The sequence below is a fragment of the Acipenser ruthenus genome, chromosome 7 (genome assembly GCF_902713425.1).
Source record: "Acipenser ruthenus chromosome 7, fAciRut3.2 maternal haplotype, whole genome shotgun sequence".
NCBI lineage: Eukaryota > Metazoa > Chordata > Actinopteri > Acipenseriformes > Acipenseridae > Acipenser > Acipenser ruthenus.
The window spans coordinates 37,428,740-37,450,931 of NC_081195.1; the positions used below are offsets into that span (position 1 = coordinate 37,428,740).

Here is a 22,192-nt window from a genome sequence, read left to right on the forward strand (position 1 = left end):
GAATTTCGGCAAACACTTGGCTGTGATTGGTTGATTTCTGATATGTGATTATAATATGCAGACAGTTGGGGTTTCTGTTGAAGAACTATATACATTCTAGGGGATACAGAAGCATGCCACACTTCAGAGTGCTAAATACAGCTAGAGAACCACTTGTACAATGAAGCTTGCCAAGGATCCTCATTAGCACTAGTAAATTAGGGTATCATAATCTGGGTGTATATTTCTGTTTGTCTAATGCATATTCCTTTTGGTCACAATTTTTTTATTACATTTTTGTGAACTGTATGGAGTTCGAGAAGTTGCCCTGCCAAAACTTTGAAAAAAAACATTCTGGGAAGTACCTGCAGTGTTGAGTTACTGAGTTACTGTGTGGTGGAACTGGATTACCTTTTTTAGTTCCCGTTTTGTATTCTTCCCATTCAGCCTCTGCTTCTGATGTCATACCAAAGAAGTCTCCCACACACAGCAACAGCTAAACAACAAAAAAGGTCACAGCGGGTTTACATTACTTCACCTTTGCTGCATCCTGTGTTGGCCAGATCACAGCAACACATTTTTCAACACAATCCTGGTTGTCAATACAGTTGGCAATACAGTTCTCAACTCTTATGCGAGGGCAACACAAAGCTACTCTCTCAGGAACAGTGGCGTGAAACCTGGTTCCAGGAGACCGGAACACCTAGTTTGAGGCAACTTTGCTGTAGTGGGCAGCAGTGTGGAGTAGTGGTTAGGGCTCTGGACTCTTGACCAGGGGGTCGTGGGTTCAATCCCAGGTGGGAGACACTGCTGTTGTACCCTTGAGCAAGGTACTTTACCTTGACTGCTCCACTAAAAAAACCCAACTGTATAAATGGGTAATTGTATGTAAAAAAATAATGTGATATCCGTATAATGTGAAATAATGTATAATGTGATATCTTGTAACAATTGTAAGTCGCCCTGGATAAGGGCGTCTGCTAAGAAATAAATAATAAATAATATCAAACCCCAAGTCCCCTCTGGTCTGCCGTGCAGTGGCCTTGAACCTAGTCTCCCGAAACCAAGTCTGTGTTCCCTCAGCTTTACTCGAGAGCATTCACATGGAGAAAGAAACCTTCTCTTATGAGCATCACAGTGCTTGTGTACTCTGATCACGCTCCCTCCTGCAGTAGTGCAGGTGCTCTGATGGAAGTGAACGACTTGTTGGAAGACAAAACAAGCATTGCGAAGGTAAAGCAATGCGTTTCTTAAATGACTACAGGGTGCTCAAATACGTACGTCGAATTGCCCGCTTTTTTTCTGGACAGCCCTCACTCTGTTGTATAAGACATTGATTCTTCCCTCAACATCACCACACGCCAATCTGAAAACATAAAACAAGGACCAACATTTAAACTCTCATGATACAGTAGTACTGCAAATCAGGTTCAATTCACAGCAGTTTCTCCCATTCCAGGTCTTACTACGAACTTGATTAACCACAGTGAATAGGTAACAAGCTCAGGTGTGTCTTATTAAACTCAAGACCAAAACCAGGAATGGATCAAACTGCTATGCAATGGGAGTCTTATTCCCATCCCTGCTGTCGGGAGTCCTGCATCTCAGACGAGCTTTGAGGAGGCATATGTGAAGTTTTGCCTCAACTTGTCTCAGTTTTGTCAGTCGAATGTTCTCCTCCGCCAGATGTATTTCAATTTGTGCCCGTTCAGTCTCTTTTTGAACTGAAGTCTTATATCGTCTTCTCCTGCTGGTGCAGTGAGATACAGGCGTCTCTTTCTTGTGAGCTGTCATGGGTACCAGATCTAGATGGAAAGGCTAATGAATCTTCAGCTGTGGGGGTGGAGGACCGTCTTGGTGGATTGGCAGTGAGGGAAGCCATTGTTAAGAACTGCTTCTACAAGGATCCTCCATTAAATACTTGACCATTTATTTTGACGTACACATTAATATATGTAATGTGAAACAAATATGTAATTTCCCCCACATAGCACACAAACACGCATTTAAAAATAAATAAACATCACGTATATAAAAAAGATTTAAAACTATACCACTAAATACCTGTTTTCCTTTTTGCTTGCATGGATACAAAACTTAAATATGTAAATATTATATTATAACACTTGGACATATAGCGTGTGTTTGCTATGACATTTCAAACAAAATATCGATGTTCTATGATCATTTAAAAGCTAAATCCACCTCCGCAGTAGGATCACAAATATCCTGGTATTTTGGATCAAAGTAATCCTGATCTCCTCTTTAAATTACAAAAAACCCAATTGCAACATTCGATCGGATAACAGAATGAAATCCATATCACAGTAATCCCGATCGCATTTAGATTTTTTGAAAAACCCAATTTCACAATGTAATCCAGATAAAACGCGGAAATCCGATTACCAACATTTTTAAAAACCGGCCCCATAAATTTACGGCCACATGACATTTTACACTCAACGGAGTACCCAATTAAAATAAAATCAGGTTAGACTAATTATTACTACCGCCTGGTTATCTCCTCGAAGTAAACGTGGACGCACGGCTAAATCTCAATCGGTGCAGACTGACGTGATCTTTACCGTTTTGTAATTTGAAAAAGATTACGGCAACAAAACAAGACGGGTTTTTTTCCATTCATTTTTTAAAAATATATATATATAATTTTATTATATAGTAATTTAAATAACTAGTTCAAGTTTTGTATTCCACAGCGTAAAAAGTTGGCACAGATCAATGGCACTACTACTTCATCCTTTTTTAGGGACATGTGTCCCACAAATAGGCTAACTTTCTTATTTTTGCAATGAGGTGAACGAAACAGGGTTTAAAATGTACTGACAGGTTGGATCTGGTCATCCAAATTGTCCGATACTTTTTAAAAGAAGAACTCGTTTTAACAACCGCTCAAATCATTGTACCAGGGGTTAACCTGGACTGAAACCGACTTTACCCGAGCAAGATGTGATTCCAGTCAATTATAACACACGGTAGAGGTTTGCACTTAAAAAGGCAACAAACACTCGCACAAGCCAAGGATAACAAGAAAATACCACGTGTTGTAAAATTAATAACGGCATTAAAAAATAAAAACTCACACTCTCAAAGGTTTGTCGGCCATATTTCTCCTTGTTCCAAATGCACGTTATAAGACGATTTTACAGCTGATGTTTTGATTATCTTCGTTTGTTAGTAAAATTGAGTCTGTTTCAAATCTTCCGAGACTGAAAAGTAGCTTCCTCCTGTGTCGCTCAATAACCCGTCCTCCACTTGCACAGTTACAATAAAATACTATGGTATAAAAAAATAAAAATAAAACGTTTTTTATTGTAAATGTTTACCGTGTATACTAAGCTGTCTAAACAATAATTCAACCGTTACCGTATCATTTAATTGAATAATATTTCTTAAAGTGAGTTGCGAGCATGTTAGTTTTTTTTATCCGGAAAGTTTAAAAGAACGTACACAACATACCGTATTATTTCGCAAATAAGCGTAATATATTTTTACGTCACTGCTTTCAAAGCTCCTACGGTAAACGCCGCAATGGAGATCAAATGACATTAAATATGTGGGTACTGATATATTTATAAAGGAGCGCTGGCATTAAGCCATGTTGTGCTTTTCTCGCTGTAAGAGCAGGTGACTTACAGCAAAGGTACCAGGATGCAGCGGTTTGTCTGTAGCGTTAAATTTGAAATAGTTGTAAAGTTTCTCGGCACATTAAAAACGAGGGCCAGTAGCATTGTTATTAAAGGTAGTAGTACAATGTTATAAAATGGAGTGTAAACCACAGGGTAATACTCCTTTACACAATTGTTCCCTATAGAAAAGTGTTATTGTTTTTTTTTTGTTTGTTTGTTTTTTAACCCTCCTATTATCCTCTGTGTCTATTTTACCGGACAGTAGTTCCAGTATAATTAATGTTACAATTAATACAACTATTTCATCTTGACTTTTCCTAACTTTTTGAACACATGAGTGGACATTATACATCATTTTATTTTGAAATAATCAAAAAGGGAGGTTAATTACTGTATATCGTGCATAAGTGGGTGCACCCAGAGTTTACCACTTTCACTGCAGCCCATATAAAAGTCCCAGGAATCAATGGCAGGGGTGTTCAGATCATTACAGGTAAGAAATTTAAAGCCTTGATATCAGTATCACTCTTTTAAACCAGAAATTGCTGTATAATTAAATAGCAAGAGGGAGTGTAGTCTTTCAACTGCTTTTGCTGTCCTCAAATCACAGATAATGCGCAGAAATGTGAACTATAGCTTTGTAATGGTTGAAACTCTACATAATAAAAAGTCTAAGACCCGTTTGCTTTGCTGTTAAGGTAAGCCGCTGCTGAGCTGAGCAGTTACACAGATCTGTTAAAACTCCAGTTACAATTCAAACTGACCAGAGTTCCGTAACCACGGCGACACTCAATTTGAATCAGTTGGTTTACAGAAAGGTCAAGTTAGGAAACTTCACCGGGAACATATATTACTTTGGGTCAAACTCTTTTTTATATATGTATATTAAACCTGTTTTATTGCTCACAAACTGGCCAATGGTCACTCTCAATAGTCATTTTTTTTTCAAGCCTGGGGTAAGAGTTTTGCACTATTAGGCTCAAGTTCAGTCAATATTTGTATAATCAGTTTGAATTTGAAATTTGTGAAGAAGAAAAAAAATGCTTAGAAAAAAAATAAAACAAAACACAGTATGAAACGAATAATATCCAGGAATGTTTATTTGTTGCGTATAAAAATAAAATAAATGCTAGAAACATGGACACGCACGGTGTGCACAGCTCTATTGCTTTGCTATTTTGACCGCTGTCTGGTTGGAGTCGCAGGAGGTGCTGGGCGGGGCCTCTCTGCTGATTTGGGGGGCGCTCCTCTTGCGCCCCACCGGTGCGAAGCTGTCCCAGACCTCTACGCGCCCATCTGGGTGAAACACTTCTTGCAGCGTGGGGCAGCTCAGCGCCTCCCACAGCCTCTGCTTGATCTGTCGGCCCAGCTCCAGGCTGTACCCTCTGGGGTTCCCTAATGAGTTCTTCAGCATGGGCTCCACGACGGCGCTGTAGACCCTGCGATACTCCACCACGCTGCGCCCGTGGATCCAGAGTGGTTTCGTTTCAAGTCTCCGGGGGTTTGCAGAGCTCAGGGCTTCCTCTGTGGGCCTGAGGTCCGGAATGACGGCAGCATTTCTAATGCAGCGTTCCTCTAGGTCCCCAGTCTCTCGTTCCAGCTCCCTCCGCTGCTCCACTTTCTTCCTGCGCCTCTCCTCCACCTGGGACAAGAGACACAGCACTGGTTATTGCCAACACTAGGGGGCGCCCTTAACTTCAAGCTCTGCTAGCTGTGCTCCATAAAAACATATTATAAAGACATTGCCCTTTTTTCTAATGTCTCTGTAAAAGGTAATGACATCTTGGAAAAGTTGACCATGGCAAAGCATAGGTAAGCATTATAAAGAATAGTGAGGTATGGCAAACCACAGGAAAAGCATGGGAAAACTGTAAAAATACTGGGCAGCAGTGTGGAGTAGTGGTTAGGGCTCTGGACTCTTGACCAGAGGGTTGTGGGTTCAACAAGAACACTGCTGCAGTACCCTTAAGCAAGGTGCTTTACCTAGATTGCTCCAGTAAAAACCCAACTGTATAAATGAGTAATTGTATGTAAAAATAATGTGATATCTTGTAACAATTGTAAGTCGCCCTGGATAAGGGCGTCTGCTAAGAAATAAATAAATAATAATGAAAATACCAAGGTAAACAAAAACTCCACTTTGTATCAGATTGTATCCGTTTGAAATACTGTTATGTGCCATTCACTGAATCTGCTAGTTATCTCTAAGTAGTTGTCAATCAAGTGTTATAAACATACCAAGCAGTGCTGTCACTGCATTGTGATGTCATTTTATTCCACCCATAGCTATAGGAACAGTGACATCATGTATTGTTCTGCTGTTTCCATGGAGTTAGAACAGGGCCACATCATAAGATTCATCACAATTGGATGAACATTCTTTAGCTAAAACTGGGACATCCAGTAGTTACCTCTACAGACACTAGGACGGAGGGTGAATCTCCCGCCTCCTCTAGAGCACCCTCCCCTCGACTGTCCCGGGACACCGACAGCTGGCTGCAGATTTGGGGAGCTGCCCTGGCCCGGTCCCCCTCCTCTCCATGCTGCCAGAAGCGTTCTTTCTGAAACACAAACTAGAACCCTCACAATAAATACAGGGCTAGACACTCAAAGAGCTACCTCCTCCAAATAGCCATTAGCCCAATCTTGAGTTGTTTATTTTTAAATATAATTTTCTCCTTTCTGAAAACAAGTCATTATAACCATACAAGCTAACAAAATACCAAATGCATCTTGTATCTAATTGTGTTACTCCATTACTTTAAGCAACAAACATTAACATGAAGACTTGTCTAAAATGCTGTCTAAGATGTTCATTTTCTTGCATGTTCATATCTCATGATATCTTTTTAGTTAATCATTTATTTTCTAAAGATATTTATCTGTACATCGCTAACACAAGCTATGTTTATGTAACGCAATATTGTATTAATTTATTGTGTTTAATAAAGAATCTGTTGAAGTCTACATGAATATTAAACCTCTTACCGTCTCCATTATTTCTGAACTGAATATCTGTTTTTACCGGTAAAACAATTTAAAGCTGCTGCCCTCTCCCCTGCTATCGCTGGGAATGATCTTAATGTGTATGCCAGTTACTAAAGACCAACATTAAAACTCTAGAACACAATGATGCAAACAACAGTCTAGAACATGGTAACAATGGGGAGTCTTGAACTGTGCAATCATATTTTGCAACAGTGTCATCGACGCGTAGGCAAAGCCCCATCACAGACTTATCAACACATAAAAAAACACCGCATTTGTTTGTATTCACAGTATCACATGGTTTCTCAAGTCCAGGTAGCAAAGAAGCCAGTTTATATAATTCATATCATCTGCTGTTTTGTAAATAAATGAGGCGTGTCACTGTTACCATCTTTCATAACTTTCACTGTGGTTAACACCGTATCCTAAACAAAGGGAGTTTTAAACCTCAATGCATTAAAGTAAGCTCTAAGATCGTCTAATCTTACAATATGCTTGCTTGAAGTATTCTTCTCTTCTATGTATTATTTAAGGTATAACATCTCAATATTAAAGCACCGTTGTATTTCTGAAAGCGTAATGCACCCTGTTTAATTAAACAGTGTTCCTGTTTTGTGTTCATTGTAGTGTTGCTAGCCTGTGCGCTGCGCATGGCAGGGCAGTGAGCATTTTTAATGAGGTGCGGTCTGGGCCCCCTGTACCTTAAACCACCTCCGGGAATGTACACAAACAGGACCGTCAACAAGACCTGAATTGTGAGGGTCTGGAATCAACTCCCCAGTAATGTTGTTGAAGCTGACACCATGGGATCCTTCAAGAAGCTGCTTGATGAGATTCTGGGATTAATAAGCTACTAACAACCAAACGAGCAAGATGGGCCGAATGGCCTCCTCTCGTTTGTAAACTTTCTTATGTTCTTTCTTAAGATGCCTCCTACAAGGGGTTCTTGGCAGGAGAAGGCAGCAATCAAATAACATTATAAAACCAATGGCAAAAGCAGACAAATCATTTAACACAAATGACAAAAACACTTAAAAACACTCACAAAACAAACAAACAAACAAAAAAAGAACAATTCCAACGTACATGATCCTGGTCCTAGTCAGTGTTCCTACTTGGCAACCCTTGTCAGATTTTAAAATAAAGGCTGTTGTGAAGCGGTAGACAGGGTGTAGAGGGCGCTGTTGTCTGCGGAGAAACAGGAGAGGTGAGTCGGGCCATTTGGAATAACGAGCCGTAACAAAAATATCAGCATTGGAGAGAGAGAGAGCGCCAGGGAAGGTAGTGCACACGGGTTAGCTGTACGTGGTTATTTGCTTACATATACTTTACCTGTTTCCCAAAATTATTAGCAACTTTAGTTTTTTTCCCGTGGTGGAGGTGGATACAGAACTGGTGAGAAACTTCCTACTTTGGTTTGAACAAGGTTTGCAGTTCAATGCACGCTTTCTTCATGCAAAATGACTAGTAGTGCCATACCGTAACCACAGGACGAAAAGTGGTGTGGTTTTTGTTCAACGGGCGTCTTAGGTAAGTTGCGTTTGTTTTCATTTTTAATTGTATAGTTTGCGTCGAAATCTTAGAAACACCGGAGGTATATGTATCCTTGATTTGACTTAAGTTACCGTTTTAGGATTATACAGTGTGTGTGTGTGTGTGTGTATGTATGTATATATAAATTTGTTCCATGCTCAGTTTTAAGTAGAGTGGACACCATGTTACCTTTTAAACGCTTTAAACTTGTATTTATGCAACGTAGAATCATTGAGAAATGGCTTAGCTATTTGTTTTTAAGACAGTATAAACAACAACAATTTTTTTTTTATCTTGGTGTTATTCTAATAAATAAGAACGGAAGAAGCCACTGTGACTGATACAATTTTATTTATTCTAACAGAATATTATCCGGGTTTCACGACATTTCACTGTTGTGTCGGGCTGCTGCTAGTCTGGTGTTATTAATATTACAACCGTGCGCTCTAAATATTAATTCTTTTTATGTGCAGACATTTAAACGTGTTTTAAAAAAAAAAATATATATATATATAATACTTTGCTAAAAAGTGTTCCTCTGGGATTGTTTTCACCTGCATTGTAATGTGCTCGGATCTGAGTGCCACACCTGGATACAGACAGTACTGTGGTGTGCTACGGCTTGGCATCTACGGTTACCATAAAAGCCTTAATACAACAGCCACCTTTCACTAACTGCCACCCCGACATTTAAGCTTACATAAAAACGTTTTAAATTAATTAAAATCCGTATTCACAAAAATAATAATAATTTGGACTAACTGCAGTCGTTTCTCGAGATGTTAGGCGTTCTTTGTGTCGAACGGGAACCCCTGCCTGGTATTTGGGCTGCTGGCTAGAATAATATACCAATTAACAAAATTAACTGCACGTTTTGACAGCCCTCCTGTCGTGGTTTGTTAGTGAATGTGTTGATATGTGCAATATGCACTGCATGGGGTCTTCATTGTTTGAATGTGTATAGGAGGAGGCTTGTTGATCAGCACAATTAGGTAAGCAGACGTAACCCCTTATTTGGTATTAAATGACTTTCTGCATGTTTGAGGGTTGTAAACAATGTTGAAAATACAAGCCCTTTGTGTCTGTGTTTTTGTAAAACCTTTTCAGTAACCCCTTTTCTGTTTTGCTGCCAGAGCTGAATCAAAGCTTGAGGCTGTGAGGGTACAATACAGTGAGAATAGACAGGGATGGGACTCCTATTGCATGGCGGTTTCACCCATTCCAGGTTTTACTACCAGCTTGATAAGCCACAGTGTGTATAGCTCAGGGGTGTCTTACTAAACTCATTGTAAAACCAGGAATGGATCAGACTGCTATGCAATGGGAGTCTCCTTTCCATCACTGATAGAAGAGCAGATCAACCGTTTTGTTCAGAGTCCTGCTGCTGAAAAGCAGACTCTAAAGCAAGCGGCTAGTCTTCCTGTGCGGGTGCACAGAGCACACCGTGTTTCCGAGTACAGTGATCGTTACCCTGCAGGTAGACACCTTCTAAAAGCTAACAGGACTTTAGGATGTTGAAACTGAATTTAAACTGCAACAGGGATGCATAGCAGTTAATGTTTTACCAGGGTAGACTATGACACTGCTTTGGGCATTTTTTTTTGTTGCCTGTTGACTCACTTAAAGCAACATTTGTCCTTTTCAAAGCCGTTAACAAAATTAGGTACTTTTGAGTGAGTTCAACGAGGGAGTATATAGACAGCTGAAAGTTGTAGTCTATTTGGTTCACAAAGCAAGGTCACATCTACAGATTCCCAACCCCAACATCTTTGAAGGAATAAGAGGCTGGTAATCATTGATCGTATTCCTCCTTAGCAGTTCAAACACATTGCACACTGGTCCTGTTGAGTCAGTGCTGTCTTTGCTGCCTGCAGTGGCCCACCACCCTATCGACAGCCTGTGTAGTTTTACCAGTAAGCTGAGTGAACTAAAAGTGCTACAAAAACCATGATAGCTGCACTTTTTGAAAAGCATTTATGCTTGGCTTGAACACCTTTGCTTTCTCAAGGTAGGAATGTGAAGGACAGGAACTGCAAGGACAGTTGTATGAAAATGCAACAGTGTGTGTTGCATTTTCACACAACTCCAAATGAGCACTGTAATCAATATATTTATAGAAATAACTTTTTTTTTCAAATAAAAAGCCCTTTTGCAAGGTTTTTGACTTCAACCGAATTAGCAACTCGGCAAGAATCGTAAACGGTCTGCGCTCTGTAAAGGCGCTGTTCTAAAGTAGACAAGTGGGTTAATTGAAGTTCTTCATAAATTTCACCCTGAGGGAAATCAAGACAGAAACCTCTCAGCCTGACGTTGCTATTTAGCAGCCTGTTCACCCCTTCAGAGGCACAAGGAATTGAGCGGTAGTTCAAATGGTCTCTTCGAGTATACAGAGGTTCACAAGATTCAGCCTGTCAGTAAATTTGAAAGCATGTTTCGTGCACCTCATTGCAAAAAATAAGAAAGTGGGCATCATTTTTATTTGTGGGGCACATGTCTCTTGTACCTTAAAGGGTTAAAACCTGCAGTTTATGTAAAAATCTAAGTTGACCATGTAAATAAGTGAGTGATGTGCTATTTATAAGTAAAAAGGCTATTGGTGTTCTTTCCTGTAAAGTATTTCAGACCCTGATGCCAAGCGCTTCTTCTATTGAGCTGCTCTTCCTATCCTTGGGAGATTACTGTTGAAACAGTTTGCTTAGCAATACTGTGAGAAATATTCCTAGCCTCGGTGCTAGGAGTTACTTTTTCAAGTTGAGGTTTGAGTTAGAGACCGGGTGTTTACTGGAGCATCCGTTTTTTCTTTCATGCAAAGCATGTTGTGAGCACCTGTGCAATAATTAACTGGGCCCTCACATTATAAACTTTCACTGTTAATTTGGCATAATGAACATAGTATAGAGGCCAGTAGTATTTTATTCTGACCTTCTTTGACGCACGCTTACATTAACGATCTATTGAGTAGCATAGTATTTATCATCTGTTATAGGGGGGGTGGGCTCTGCACCATTTCAGACAGTCTTCATACTTGCAGTGTTATATAACTGTGCCCTTGACCGTCAAGCCAGTATGGCTCCAAAGTTAGCATAATGTGACTTTGTCTGGATGATGGCGGCCAAGCACTTTTAAGGTTCTGCCTTTTTGAATTGGGTACATACATTTGTTTTATTATGATTCTACAGGGAAATAAATGGATACTGTTTTCTTTAGTGAGAAAATACTGTGAACATCAGCTTGATATCCGATATAAAACGTTGTCAAAAATCACCCATTTGGGGGCCATTTCTACGCATTCCAATGAATATCGTCAGCTAGTCGAAATGGAAAGGGTTTGGCAATTGCTGCAACATGAGTGTGTGCCACAGGGGATACTTTGTTTTTGTTCAGGAGCACTCTCAAGAGCCAGTTTAAAATATTGGCCTGCGCTATCTAAAGAAATTCAGCTGTCCCAGGAGACACGGCTAAACTGTTTACAGCTGTCTTTTAATTCACCACACTTGGTGATGTTGAAATCTGCAGAGATTTGCATTTCTTGGCTGAATCTGTGGCTGATGAGGATGGAAGTCAGTCTTCCCTCCAGCCTTGTATCTGATTTCTAACCTTTTTTATTGTTTTCTATTTCTGCCCTGGCTCGTTGTTTTTTTGTTGCAGTATTCTAACCCAGCCGACCCCTTTGTCCCGCTTCCTGTCTGTGAGGGCAGGGCTCGTGTTGCTGGCTGCTAACTCATTCTCTTTCTAGACTAAACCGGTTCTACAAACTCATGCTGAGTTCAGTTCTGCGAGGGAACACACACAGCAGCGATGAAATCCAATCTTACCCAGTTTAGTCTAGCCTGGGGGTCACCTTGAATGTTTATGTACAGTGTGTTGGAACTGGTCGAGTCCTGTACCCTTAAAGGAGGGAATCAATTGTGATTCTTAACCAGCTATCCTTTAGATGCAATTACTTGACCCCATCACTTTCAATGGTAACAGTTTTAATTATGTATATAAAATAATTAATTTAGTTAGTCCAATAAAATGTATCACATCTCCTTCTCTGTCTATCATCTCTGGGCTGAAATGGCTACCATTTTATCTACCAACAATTTTGTACATGCAATATATGAAAAAGCGAGTAATTAGCAAGGTTTTAAAACCCTTTCTTGGCAACATTACTATCACAACCCCACTTTCCTGTGCCTTTTTACTGCTGACGGCTCTTTTGAGCGAAAAACAACTTCCCAACGTTTCTGCATACTTAACACACCCTTGTCAAGGAAAAGTGTGTTTGAAAACAAACAGTGGAGGTACTTCTAGGCTTTTGGTCATGGTAACCACACTCACTTATGTCTATTTAAATCTATTCATGTGTTTGTGATATTGTTTACTATACAGTTAACAATCAACTATTCCTTTATATTTAAACATTCAGACATTGTGGTATTTATTTATCCATTTATTTCTTTATTCTATATTGTGTGTGTGTGTATATGTGTATATGTGTGTATATATATATATATATATATATATATATATATATATATATATATATATATATATATATACACACAGCTCTGGTAAAAATTGAGACCACTGCAAAATTATCAGTTTCTCTGGTTTTACTATTTATAGGTATGTGTTTGGGTAAAATGAACATTTTTGTTTTATTCTATAAACTACTGACAACATTTCGCCCAAATTCCAAATAAAAATATTGTCATTTAGAGCATTTATTTGCAGAAAATGACAACTGGTCAAAATAACAAAAAAGATGCAGTGTTGTCGGACCTCGAATAATGCAAAGAAAATAAGTTCATATTCATTTTTAAACAACACAATACTAATGTTTTAACTTAGGAAGAGTCCAAAAATCAATATTTGGTGGAATAACCCTGATTTTCAAGCACAGCTTTCATGCGTCTTGGCATGCTCTCCACCAGTCTTTCACATTGATGTTGGGTGACTTTATGCCACTCCTGGCGCAAAAATTCAAGCAGCTCGGCTTTGTTTGATGGCTTGTGACCATCCATCTTCCTCTTGATCACATTCCAGAGGTTTTCAATGGGGTTCAGGTCTGAAGATTGGGCTGGCCATGACAGGATCTTGATCTGGAGGTCCTCCATCCACACCTTGATTGACCTGGCTATGTGGCATGGAGCATTGTCCTGCTGGAAAAACCAATCCTCAGAGTTGGGGAACATTGTCAGAGCAGAAGGAAGCAAGTTTTCTTCCAGGACAACCTTGTACTTGGCTTGATTCATGCGTCCTTCACAAAGACAAATCTGCCCGATTCCAGCCTTGCTGAATCATCACCGATCCTCCACCACATTTCACAGTGGGTGCGAGACACTGTGGCTTGTAGGCCTCTCCAGGTCTCCATCTAACCATTAGACGACCAGGTGTTGGGCAAAGCTGAAAACTGGACTCATCTGTATGTATAATCAGCAATGAAGATAGTTTAAAATAAGTAACTTTCTCCGTACATAAATACTTCCTGTTCTGAAACTCTGATTTGCTATTGGTCCATTGGAGTGACTCTGACCTACAGCACAGGAAGTGGTTAGGCACAAGGTATCATTATCAGAACCAAATCTTCAGAGCAGAGGTGGGGCAGGGATAATGTTACATCTAATAAGAAACTGTAAGTTTGTATGCTTAGTCCATATAAAACAATATGAAAGACCACACAAATAAACCGTTCCTCTTCTGTTTCTGTATCTCCGAGAATAAGAAGCTGCAGCTGCACTGTACTGTAGCAGTGAGCACTTAACATGTTAATCTCAGGGTTCATATTTGCAGTGATTGGGTTAAGACTCCTATTGCATAGCAGTTTCACCCATTCTAGGTTTTTATACAAGCTTGATTAGCAACTGTGTATGTGTAACAAGCTCTGGCGTGTCTTATTGGACTCCTAGTAAAACCAGGAATTAATCAAACTGCTATACAATGGGAGCCTTATTTCCATTCCTGATATTTTTGGTAACACTTCAAAATAATGGCTGCAAATTCAGAATTAATTCTGTCTGCATTCATGCATGAATGAACACTTCTTCCAGCCCCCTGGCAGGCGAGTAAGAGGGTATGAAATGTTTTTAAATCTTGATGAATTAACAGGGCTGAATTCAAAGTAAATTCTTTCAGAACTCTGAGGAAGTGCGTAAGGCTTATTCAGGTGGTATTCCTTTGGGATTCAGCTGGAATTCATTAGGAATTTGCGGCCATTATTTTTCAAGTGTTACCGAATGATTGTCTGTCCATCTGACTGTCTTTCTGTGTATCCCTGTGTTTGCCAGTCTCTCTCACTCTCTGAAGTTACTGATGCACTGAATTCATAGCAGCGATCATGTTTTCTGTGACCCGTCACAGAGCTCTCTGTATGACTGGACCTTCAGGGTGGCTGCACTGCTGTGCTCTCGTGTCGGATCTGCTGCTGCTGCTGCTGCTCCAGTGCGCTCCGTGCTGGAAGGGCCAGTCGAGAGCATGCTTGTCTACATGGAGCCCCTAGTCCCTTGTGGTGTGGAGGTCCGGCAGTCACACTCCACTTGCTGAGCCGATTCAAATGAAGTGGCACATTCCTCAGTGGAGGTAATGCTTCCCCCCCGGGGAGCAGTTTATTAGAAAAAATATCTTCACAAACAGTTATTGCAGAGCTGCTGAGTTCTGACCTGTATTTTACTTTCAAGGGGTTTTTATACAGCAGTGAGGGGCGGGTTCCATTAAGCAGATATTAAAATGAATTCCACAGACACATGAACAGCAGTGCTGCATGAACCCATTACTCGATTTATTGGGATCGAGCTCTCCACAAAGAATCAGACACAGACAATCGAGAGGGTCACTGCTGATCGGGCTGATTTACCATTCAGAGTGAAACGAGGGAAGAAACAGCTGCTGGGGTTTGTGATGATCGCTGCCTTTCTTTTCGACACTGTGGAGAACAGCCATCCACACAAACCCAAGCAGCTGTTTCTTCACTCGTTTCACTTGAATCAACACTAATGACCCTCACCTGTGAAGAGCTTGATCTGAATAATTGAACAATCTGTTCGTGCCGCTCTAGTGAACAGACTGACATGCAGACAAACAGACTGATGTCTCTCCTGTGATCTGGTGCCTGGGACATGTGTGTTGATAATTAGCATTACCAATTAAAGGTGAATTTGGCTAGATGAGGGTGTTGATGTGGTTTGACTTCAGTATCATCAAAATGTTACTCAGCAACGCTGAGAGAGTTCAGAATGTCATTCGCCTCCACACAGGCTTACTTTATTTCCTGCCCTTAGTATCTGTTTCCAGTAGTTTTATATATTGCAGCCTATTGCTCCTGCTAGCATAATTAGAAAAAGAGTATCACAAGATATTTTACACTCATTGGACTAGCATTCGAGCTCTGGAAATCTGTTGCTCTTGAGTACTGTATGTAAGGCTGTATTGTTTTCACTGATTTCACAATTTGTGCAAAATGTACCCATTGCCAATTCTGAAAGAGTAGTGTAAATACACATATTTTTTGTCACTTAGAAATAAATACCACAAACGTTTGCCTTATTGACGCACTCCCTGTTACTCTGCATTCAGGAACCTGGCAGCCGGTTTAGTTTGCTTCCAGTAAATGATTGAACACACATTGCATAGAGCTGCACCATGTCTTTAAAATGTCTTCAATGGAACACACACCAGCTGCATCAAAATAGGAAATATTTCTGCTAAAGATCGCTCTGTTCTGTACAAGAAGGGGACATTTCATGTGTCTGTTGCTGTTTTCACATTGTTTTTATTTTGTTTGATAATTTACGGGTGAAAAATAAAATGTCTATAAACGGTGGAGTTAAAAAATAAAATATTCTACAATTTAGCGTTTATTGTTTTTCATGTAAGCATTTAAATATTTAGGACCATTTGTTGTATGGAGAAAGTGATCCCTTTTGAATGGGATATTTTTTTCTGCTTTAATCGTGAAATATCTTGGAATACCTATTTTTAGATCGTGAAATAAGCAATTTTTTACAGTGAAATGCAGCCCTAACTATGTGATTTAATTTGGAATCCCCTTTAACACCCTTTTCTGACTATTCAGCCAGTTAAAGGTTAATAAACTACAACACAGATGACCTTTAGAGGAAGACTATTCTGTGCCTTCCGCCCAATGCTTATTTCTTAATAGTCAAGTCTAATCTAACAACAGCACAGACAGCAATTCATAAATGCAGTCCTGTCTCATCTTGCAGCGCACCATCCTGCAACCACTGAAGTATATTATAATTCACATCCTCATTGGAACCTACCACAGTAGCAGCAACTACACTTCTGTTGTGGCTGAGTTCATACAGGGCTCCTACTCAGAATGTGAACAAAGCATTCTCAACAGTTAAACCACAACAGAATCTACATTAACAGGTTCAATATGTTAATATCAACTTTTCGTCAGTTTTTTTTATGGAGATTTAATGAGTTACAATGTGTTTAAAAGGTGTTCGGTGGCTGCCTCTAATCAATTTGAGAGTATATTTTCTCTTCCACTCTTTCTATGACAGACTCGCACTGAAAAGAGGCGGTGAGAAATAGCTCCCCTAACCACTTAGAAAACTACATTATGCTAAATCGTATTATCAGGGATTGTGGTTTCTGCTAAATAATGGATGAAGCGCAGGTTTTCTAGTGTTCACACAAGCACAGCTGTTTTAAGAGTTGTTTTTTTTAATTGTAACTAAGCCAATACGATTATAGACAGTCCCAGTCAAGGACTGCCATAGAGTTCAGAGATGTTAATAAGACTCCTGTTGCACAGCAGTTTCACCCATTCCAGGTTTTACTACAAGCTTGATTTAACCACAGTGTATAGATACCTAGAAGTCTTATTTCCATCCCTGCAGTTTCTGTGAGCGCTCCACAGGCCAGATCACAGTCCATTCAGTTCTGGGCTTCCAACAGGGGCTGTTGAGTTGCAGGTCCGGGTTCAAACCCAGGCCTGCAGAGGTGAACGAAATAGCCTTGAGAATTTTATTTTTTATTTGTATTTAATATGTGGGGTTAAAAAGCTTCATTTTCTTTTTTGTTTTTTTTTGTTTTTTGGACCCCACAAGCCCATACAAAAGCACCCCTAATTGAAAGTTGAATGAAACCTGCTGAATAATGTTACATTAACTTATTGAATTACACACCGCTTTGTAGTTTTCCATATACTTCACGAAAAACTGACTGAATTGAAAAATGTTTTGAAATCTCACATGAAATACTGTACTACTATTACGGCTTGTGGTAGACTTTTACGATGACATTTTGTAGTGTGTGTGGTGTGTTTTTTTGTTTTTTTTTTAAATTGTCTCAATCCTAAAATTCTAGGTGGTTCTAATCTTTTGGCCACAGCTGTAGTGGAAGTGGGAGAACCGTAGGTAGACTTCAGAGGTGTTGTCCAAATGCCACGAAACTTGCCAAGGACTGGGTTTAGCACAAAGTGTATATTGTGTTCTAATCACAGGGTGTGTAGAGGCTGACATGAGCAGGGTTCTCCCCAGGCTTTTTCTGGTGGGCGGTCTGCCCGGCTGAAAAAATCCGATCTGCCCGTCTTGCAGATGCTACTGTGCCTTTAACAATAAGGATTCATTGCGCTTCTAGCAGACGAGATCACTTGTGCGTTGCTGGGTGAAAAAAAATCTTGGAACCACATGACCGCTGTGTTGCGTCTTGACACAACATTTAACCAATCAGAGGGGGCGGGTTTTGTATGTTAAGCACTTCGAGAGGCTAAAACGTTAAAATGACTGAAAATAAATCAGCTATTTTTTTAGCAAAGCAAAAATAATGACAAATAGTGGCAGGGTTTTCAAACTGAGCTGGTGATCTGCACAATCCACCGCCAAATACTGTATTTTCGCCAGCTACTTTATTAAAAAATACCGTATTACTTCGAATTAACGCTGCCCTCGAATTAACACCTCACTCAGATATCAGCTTTTTAATAGACTCTGACCTCGAATAAACGCCACTCTCCATAAAGAAACGTAAAGGTATTTTTTTTCTACCCCTGCTCAAAAAATAAAGAAACGCGCAACTCTGCCTCTGTACATGACACCCCAGAAGAGACTGCAACCTCAATCCAGCATGTAATACAAACTAATGTACACCCACCTTAGCAAGCAAATGTTATTTTATGGTACAGTCCCGACAGACAACCCAAGATGAACTCCTTACAGCACAGCAGTCCATCACGTCCCTTTTTTTCCCAGCAGAGTTCAGTGCCAACACAGCAGGGGATAAAACAAGGGATGTCTGTTTACCTCGTCGTCAGCTTGGATAGTGAAAACTTGGAACTTAGAGCTTTGCCGGTCACTCTAAGCGCTATCCGAAAGCTGAAGATATTATTATTTTATTTCTTAGCAGATGCTAAGAATGACTTACAGTTGTTACAAGATATCCCATTGTACATTATACAGATATCACATATCACATTATCACATACAATTACCCATCTTCTTGTAGGGGGTTTAGTTGTTTTGTTTTTTATTCAATTGGAATTTTACTCAGTCCTGTACAATTTTTTATATATATATATATATATATATATATATATATATATATATATAAACTTGCTTACTACCTATGAGAAGATTTAGTTTCGGTTTCTCTTACAGAGAAATTACAAACAAGCAGGTAAACTACAGTCAGAAATAAATAAATAACCGAGTAGGATATATTTTAGTTAACAGAAATCAAACCGATATTCAGAGGTAATATTTTTCGTTAAGAAAAACAACTGCATCACACTCAACTACCGTTGTCTCTCCTCTTCTTGTCCCGCCCCATAGCAACCAATACACACTCCTGATTCGCTGGTACTGTACTCCCCTGACCTCCCAACTCCCACCTAATAGGCTCTCGTTAACTGTCAGTAAATGTACTGTATTCAAGCCCCAAAAACACACAAGAGTATAGTGCTGCAGATCGGAGCCTCTCATGGCGCAGTTTCTAAAATGCCTTAAATCATTTAATAAAATATCGCAGCGTTTGTAAAGCATAGTATTATTAATAAAGGCCACTCTCGTTTAAGGTTCGCAGTCATTTTGATCAATTTAAAATAAATCATTGTCTATTTTTTTTGTTGTATTATTGTACTGTAAGGTGATACATAGTACATAATAGTTAAACATATGCACCAAAAAAAAGAACAGCGTAATTATTTTTGTTTTGGTATCGTAAAAATATGTACCCAGGTGCTTGTGAGAGATATTGGGGGTTCATGTATAGAGGCTGTACGCCTTAAGAAGAAAGGCATGATGGGATATCAGCAGAACACTTGTCAGCTGACATACAAATGCTTCAGTGCAGAGGTGCTGGATTATTACACTCTGGTTTCATGCAACAGTTATGATGGTGACCAAACGTGTGTGAGTACTGTTGTGTAAAAGAAAAAGATTAAAATGAACAATTGCATTCAAAAAATGTAGAACAGCAAAAAACAAAAATAGACGTGCATTAACAAAATGCCCTGAAAACTTAACATAAAGAAAACAATTTAAATGAAGCAATAAGCTCAATAATTAAGCTAAAAAGGAAGTGAAAACATTACCGTGGTTTTTTTTTGTGAACTCCAATAAACCTACTTTATCTTTCCCAAGTCAAATCATAGAGTGCCTAAACAAGCATGGTAATTTACCATAATAAAAAAACAGCAATAAAAAATGTAGAACATAAAAAGAGCAACCAGATACAGTCAATGAAAGACAACACATTATTCAAATTCTTTGTCGTATTATATATTTAAGGTAAGGCAAGTTTATTTCTTTTCTGTTAAGTGCTCCTGGCTATAATGTTCTGCCGCCCGGCTGTACAGAATTCCTGGGGAGAACCCTTATGAGGACATTCTTGTTGAGATAATCAAAATCTGTGGGCAAGCTGAGCCCCCACACTCTCTCTCTCTCCTGTTAGATTACTACTTGTTAAACCCATCGAAGTCTGGATACCAGCGATTGAATTTGACGTTACAAACAGTGGGGGTACCCTACCCTACCCTACCCTACCCAGTCTACCTCTCTACAGAAGCAGAGATCGCAGGGAAGTCAATGATTAAAAAGGAACCAGGCTGGGAATTAAGTGGGTATCAGTGAGGCTCAATTGGCTGTTCCTGTTTGTGTTATCAGAACCTTTCACACTCCCAGAGGAGGCCCTGCCAGGGAGCGAGACTCCGTTCTGCTGATTGTTGGTCTTTACAAACCTCTTCAGTTCTCACCAGACCTGCTGCAGGTGGCAGGCAGCAGTTTGACCCTTCAAAAGGCTGACTCGCAGCGAAATGCTGTTTGCTGCAGACTGCGGCTCGTTAACCACGCTGGACTCAATACTGTGATCCCTGCTTGATGTTTTTATTCTTATTATTTCAGAATGGTACTGCAGGCCTGGGATGATATCAGGCACACATTCACTGTCTTGTAAACGGAGGAGACTGAACACCTGTGATATGCTGGTCACTTGTTGTATCTCCGACAATAGTTAGGGTTACTATAGGACTCCATGCACACTAGGACAGTTCAGTCTTTTCACACCGCAATGCATTTATAGTCCTGCTGTGTAAGGTACCCTAGACAGGTCAATGTACCAGAATGAATTTTTCCAAACTGGGGAAAAAAAGTTTTTTCAAACTAAACACAGACACTGGGGACATTCCCAACATCCTCTGGATTGCACTTTTGTTTAAATGAATAATCTGTGTGTGTCAATTTCTACAACATATTTTACGGTTCATTCATTAATTGTCTGAGTGCTGCACGAACCGATTATTCGATTACTGGGATCAAGCTCTCCACAGAAATCAGGCTTTGACAATCAGGGGAGGGTCACTGCTGATTGGGCTGATTTACCATTGAGTGAAGAAACAGCTGCTTGGGTTTGTGGTGATCGCTGCTTTTCTTAGACTCTGTGTTGAATAGTGTAAATAGTGTGTGTATGGGGGAATGTAAGGTTAGCAGAGAAGGTTAAATCGGCCATTCCCCAATTAGGCAATTAGTGGCCACATGTATCGGAGGAGTTTGGGGGTGAAAGTTTGTACTGTGATTTTTTTAATTGTTTTGTTAAAAGTGTAGGCTGGGCATTAGCCTTCACTACAAGTGATTGGTTCTTTTGGTTGAACCTTTTATTTTGGCCCCCGTGCCGTGTTTATTTTGTTGTTTTACATGCGCTTGAACTGCCTCTGGGTCTCTTTCCTGCTTGTAACAGCTTGGGCCGTGACGCTACCCCCTTGTCACAAACAGCCATCCACACAAACCCAAGCAGCAGTTTCTGCACTCGTTTTACTCTGAATGGTAAATCAGCCCGATCGACACCAGAGACCCTCCCGAGGAGAGCTTGATGATAACAGGTTAGTGCAGCTCTAGTGAACAATACTGGTTAAACAGTTAAAGGTGAAGGGGAACCATACTTCAGTGTGGGGAGCAAAGACCAAAAGTCACCCCAAATGCATTCTTGTCAGAAAAGATCATTTTTGCTTTTCAGCACATTCTTGGTGTGTTTCAACAAGATACTGCTTTTAGTACATTTTGAATTACTATTCAATTGAATTGATATAGGTTTTATACAAAAAATAATAATAATGAATAAAAATAAAAATTCTGTCACTTGTTATATAACACAGCAAGTTCTAGGCCATCATCTGGGGGGTGCAGTATGGATGCTGTCTGCCTGAATGTCACACTTTTTTTTAAATCTTTACATCTCTAGTTAACCTCTTGATGAAACTTGCGAAGGATCTTCTTTAGCACAGGTTATTGGTCACCTGCTTTAAAGAATGTCTGGTTCACACAATTCTTTTTCATATAGAAAACTGCTTGTTGAATTGTGATGCATATAGCAGTATTTATAGATAGTGTTCGAGTCTGGGGTGCATGGAGGCTGTCTAGCTCATGTCACCCCCTCTGTGGTCCTATCTCTGAAGCAAAACACCTCAAAAAAAACACTTCACATAATAAAATGAACAAATAAACCCTTACGTTAACGGTCTAAGACAAAATGTAATAAAATTGAAATGAGACAGAAAATGTGGTTTTAATTTAAAAATGAGATAAAGCTACTTTGTAAAA

The 22,192-nt window shown here is 39.7% G+C and overlaps 3 protein-coding genes across 14 annotated transcripts in view; 1 reads left to right on the top strand and 2 right to left on the bottom strand.

Annotated features, from left to right (window-relative positions):
• cwf19l1 (CWF19 like cell cycle control factor 1) overlaps nucleotides 1-3,548 on the bottom strand; it is a 28,911-nt gene extending 25,363 nt beyond the window's left edge. The window contains exons 1-4 of one of the 4 annotated variants that reach the window (XM_059026866.1): nucleotides 3,457-3,546; nucleotides 3,081-3,273; nucleotides 1,261-1,345; nucleotides 391-475 (exon numbers count right to left, since the gene is read on the bottom strand). In XM_059026866.1, coding sequence (XP_058882849.1) covers nucleotides 391-475; nucleotides 1,261-1,345; nucleotides 3,081-3,103 — 193 coding nt within the window. In that variant the 5' untranslated portion in view covers nucleotides 3,104-3,273; nucleotides 3,457-3,546. The other 3 variants (XM_059026868.1, XM_059026865.1, XM_059026869.1) reach the window with 3 other exon arrangements.
• Nucleotides 3,549-4,708: 1,160 nt separating this feature from the next.
• Nucleotides 4,709-6,623, bottom strand: LOC117972583 (uncharacterized protein C22orf31-like). Its single transcript, XM_059027859.1, has 3 exons — nucleotides 6,615-6,623; nucleotides 6,038-6,187; nucleotides 4,709-5,268 (listed from the first exon to the last, which is right to left on the bottom strand). The coding sequence occupies exons 1-3, from the start codon at nucleotides 6,621-6,623 to the stop codon at nucleotides 4,789-4,791; spliced, it is 639 nt and encodes a 212-aa protein (XP_058883842.1). The 3' UTR covers nucleotides 4,709-4,788.
• A 1,229-nt stretch (nucleotides 6,624-7,852) lies between these two features.
• Nucleotides 7,853-22,192, top strand: part of LOC117415482 (epidermal growth factor receptor kinase substrate 8-like) — a 91,024-nt gene continuing 76,684 nt past the window's right edge. For 4 of the 9 annotated variants that reach the window (XM_059026876.1, XM_059026874.1, XM_059026873.1 and 1 more), the window contains exon 1: nucleotides 7,854-8,144. The gene's annotated coding sequence lies outside the window, so the exon portion shown is untranslated. Of the gene's footprint in view, nucleotides 8,145-14,692; nucleotides 14,712-21,453; nucleotides 21,475-22,192 lie in introns of those variants that run through there. The other 5 variants (XM_059026885.1, XM_059026882.1, XM_059026883.1 and 2 more) reach the window with 4 other exon arrangements.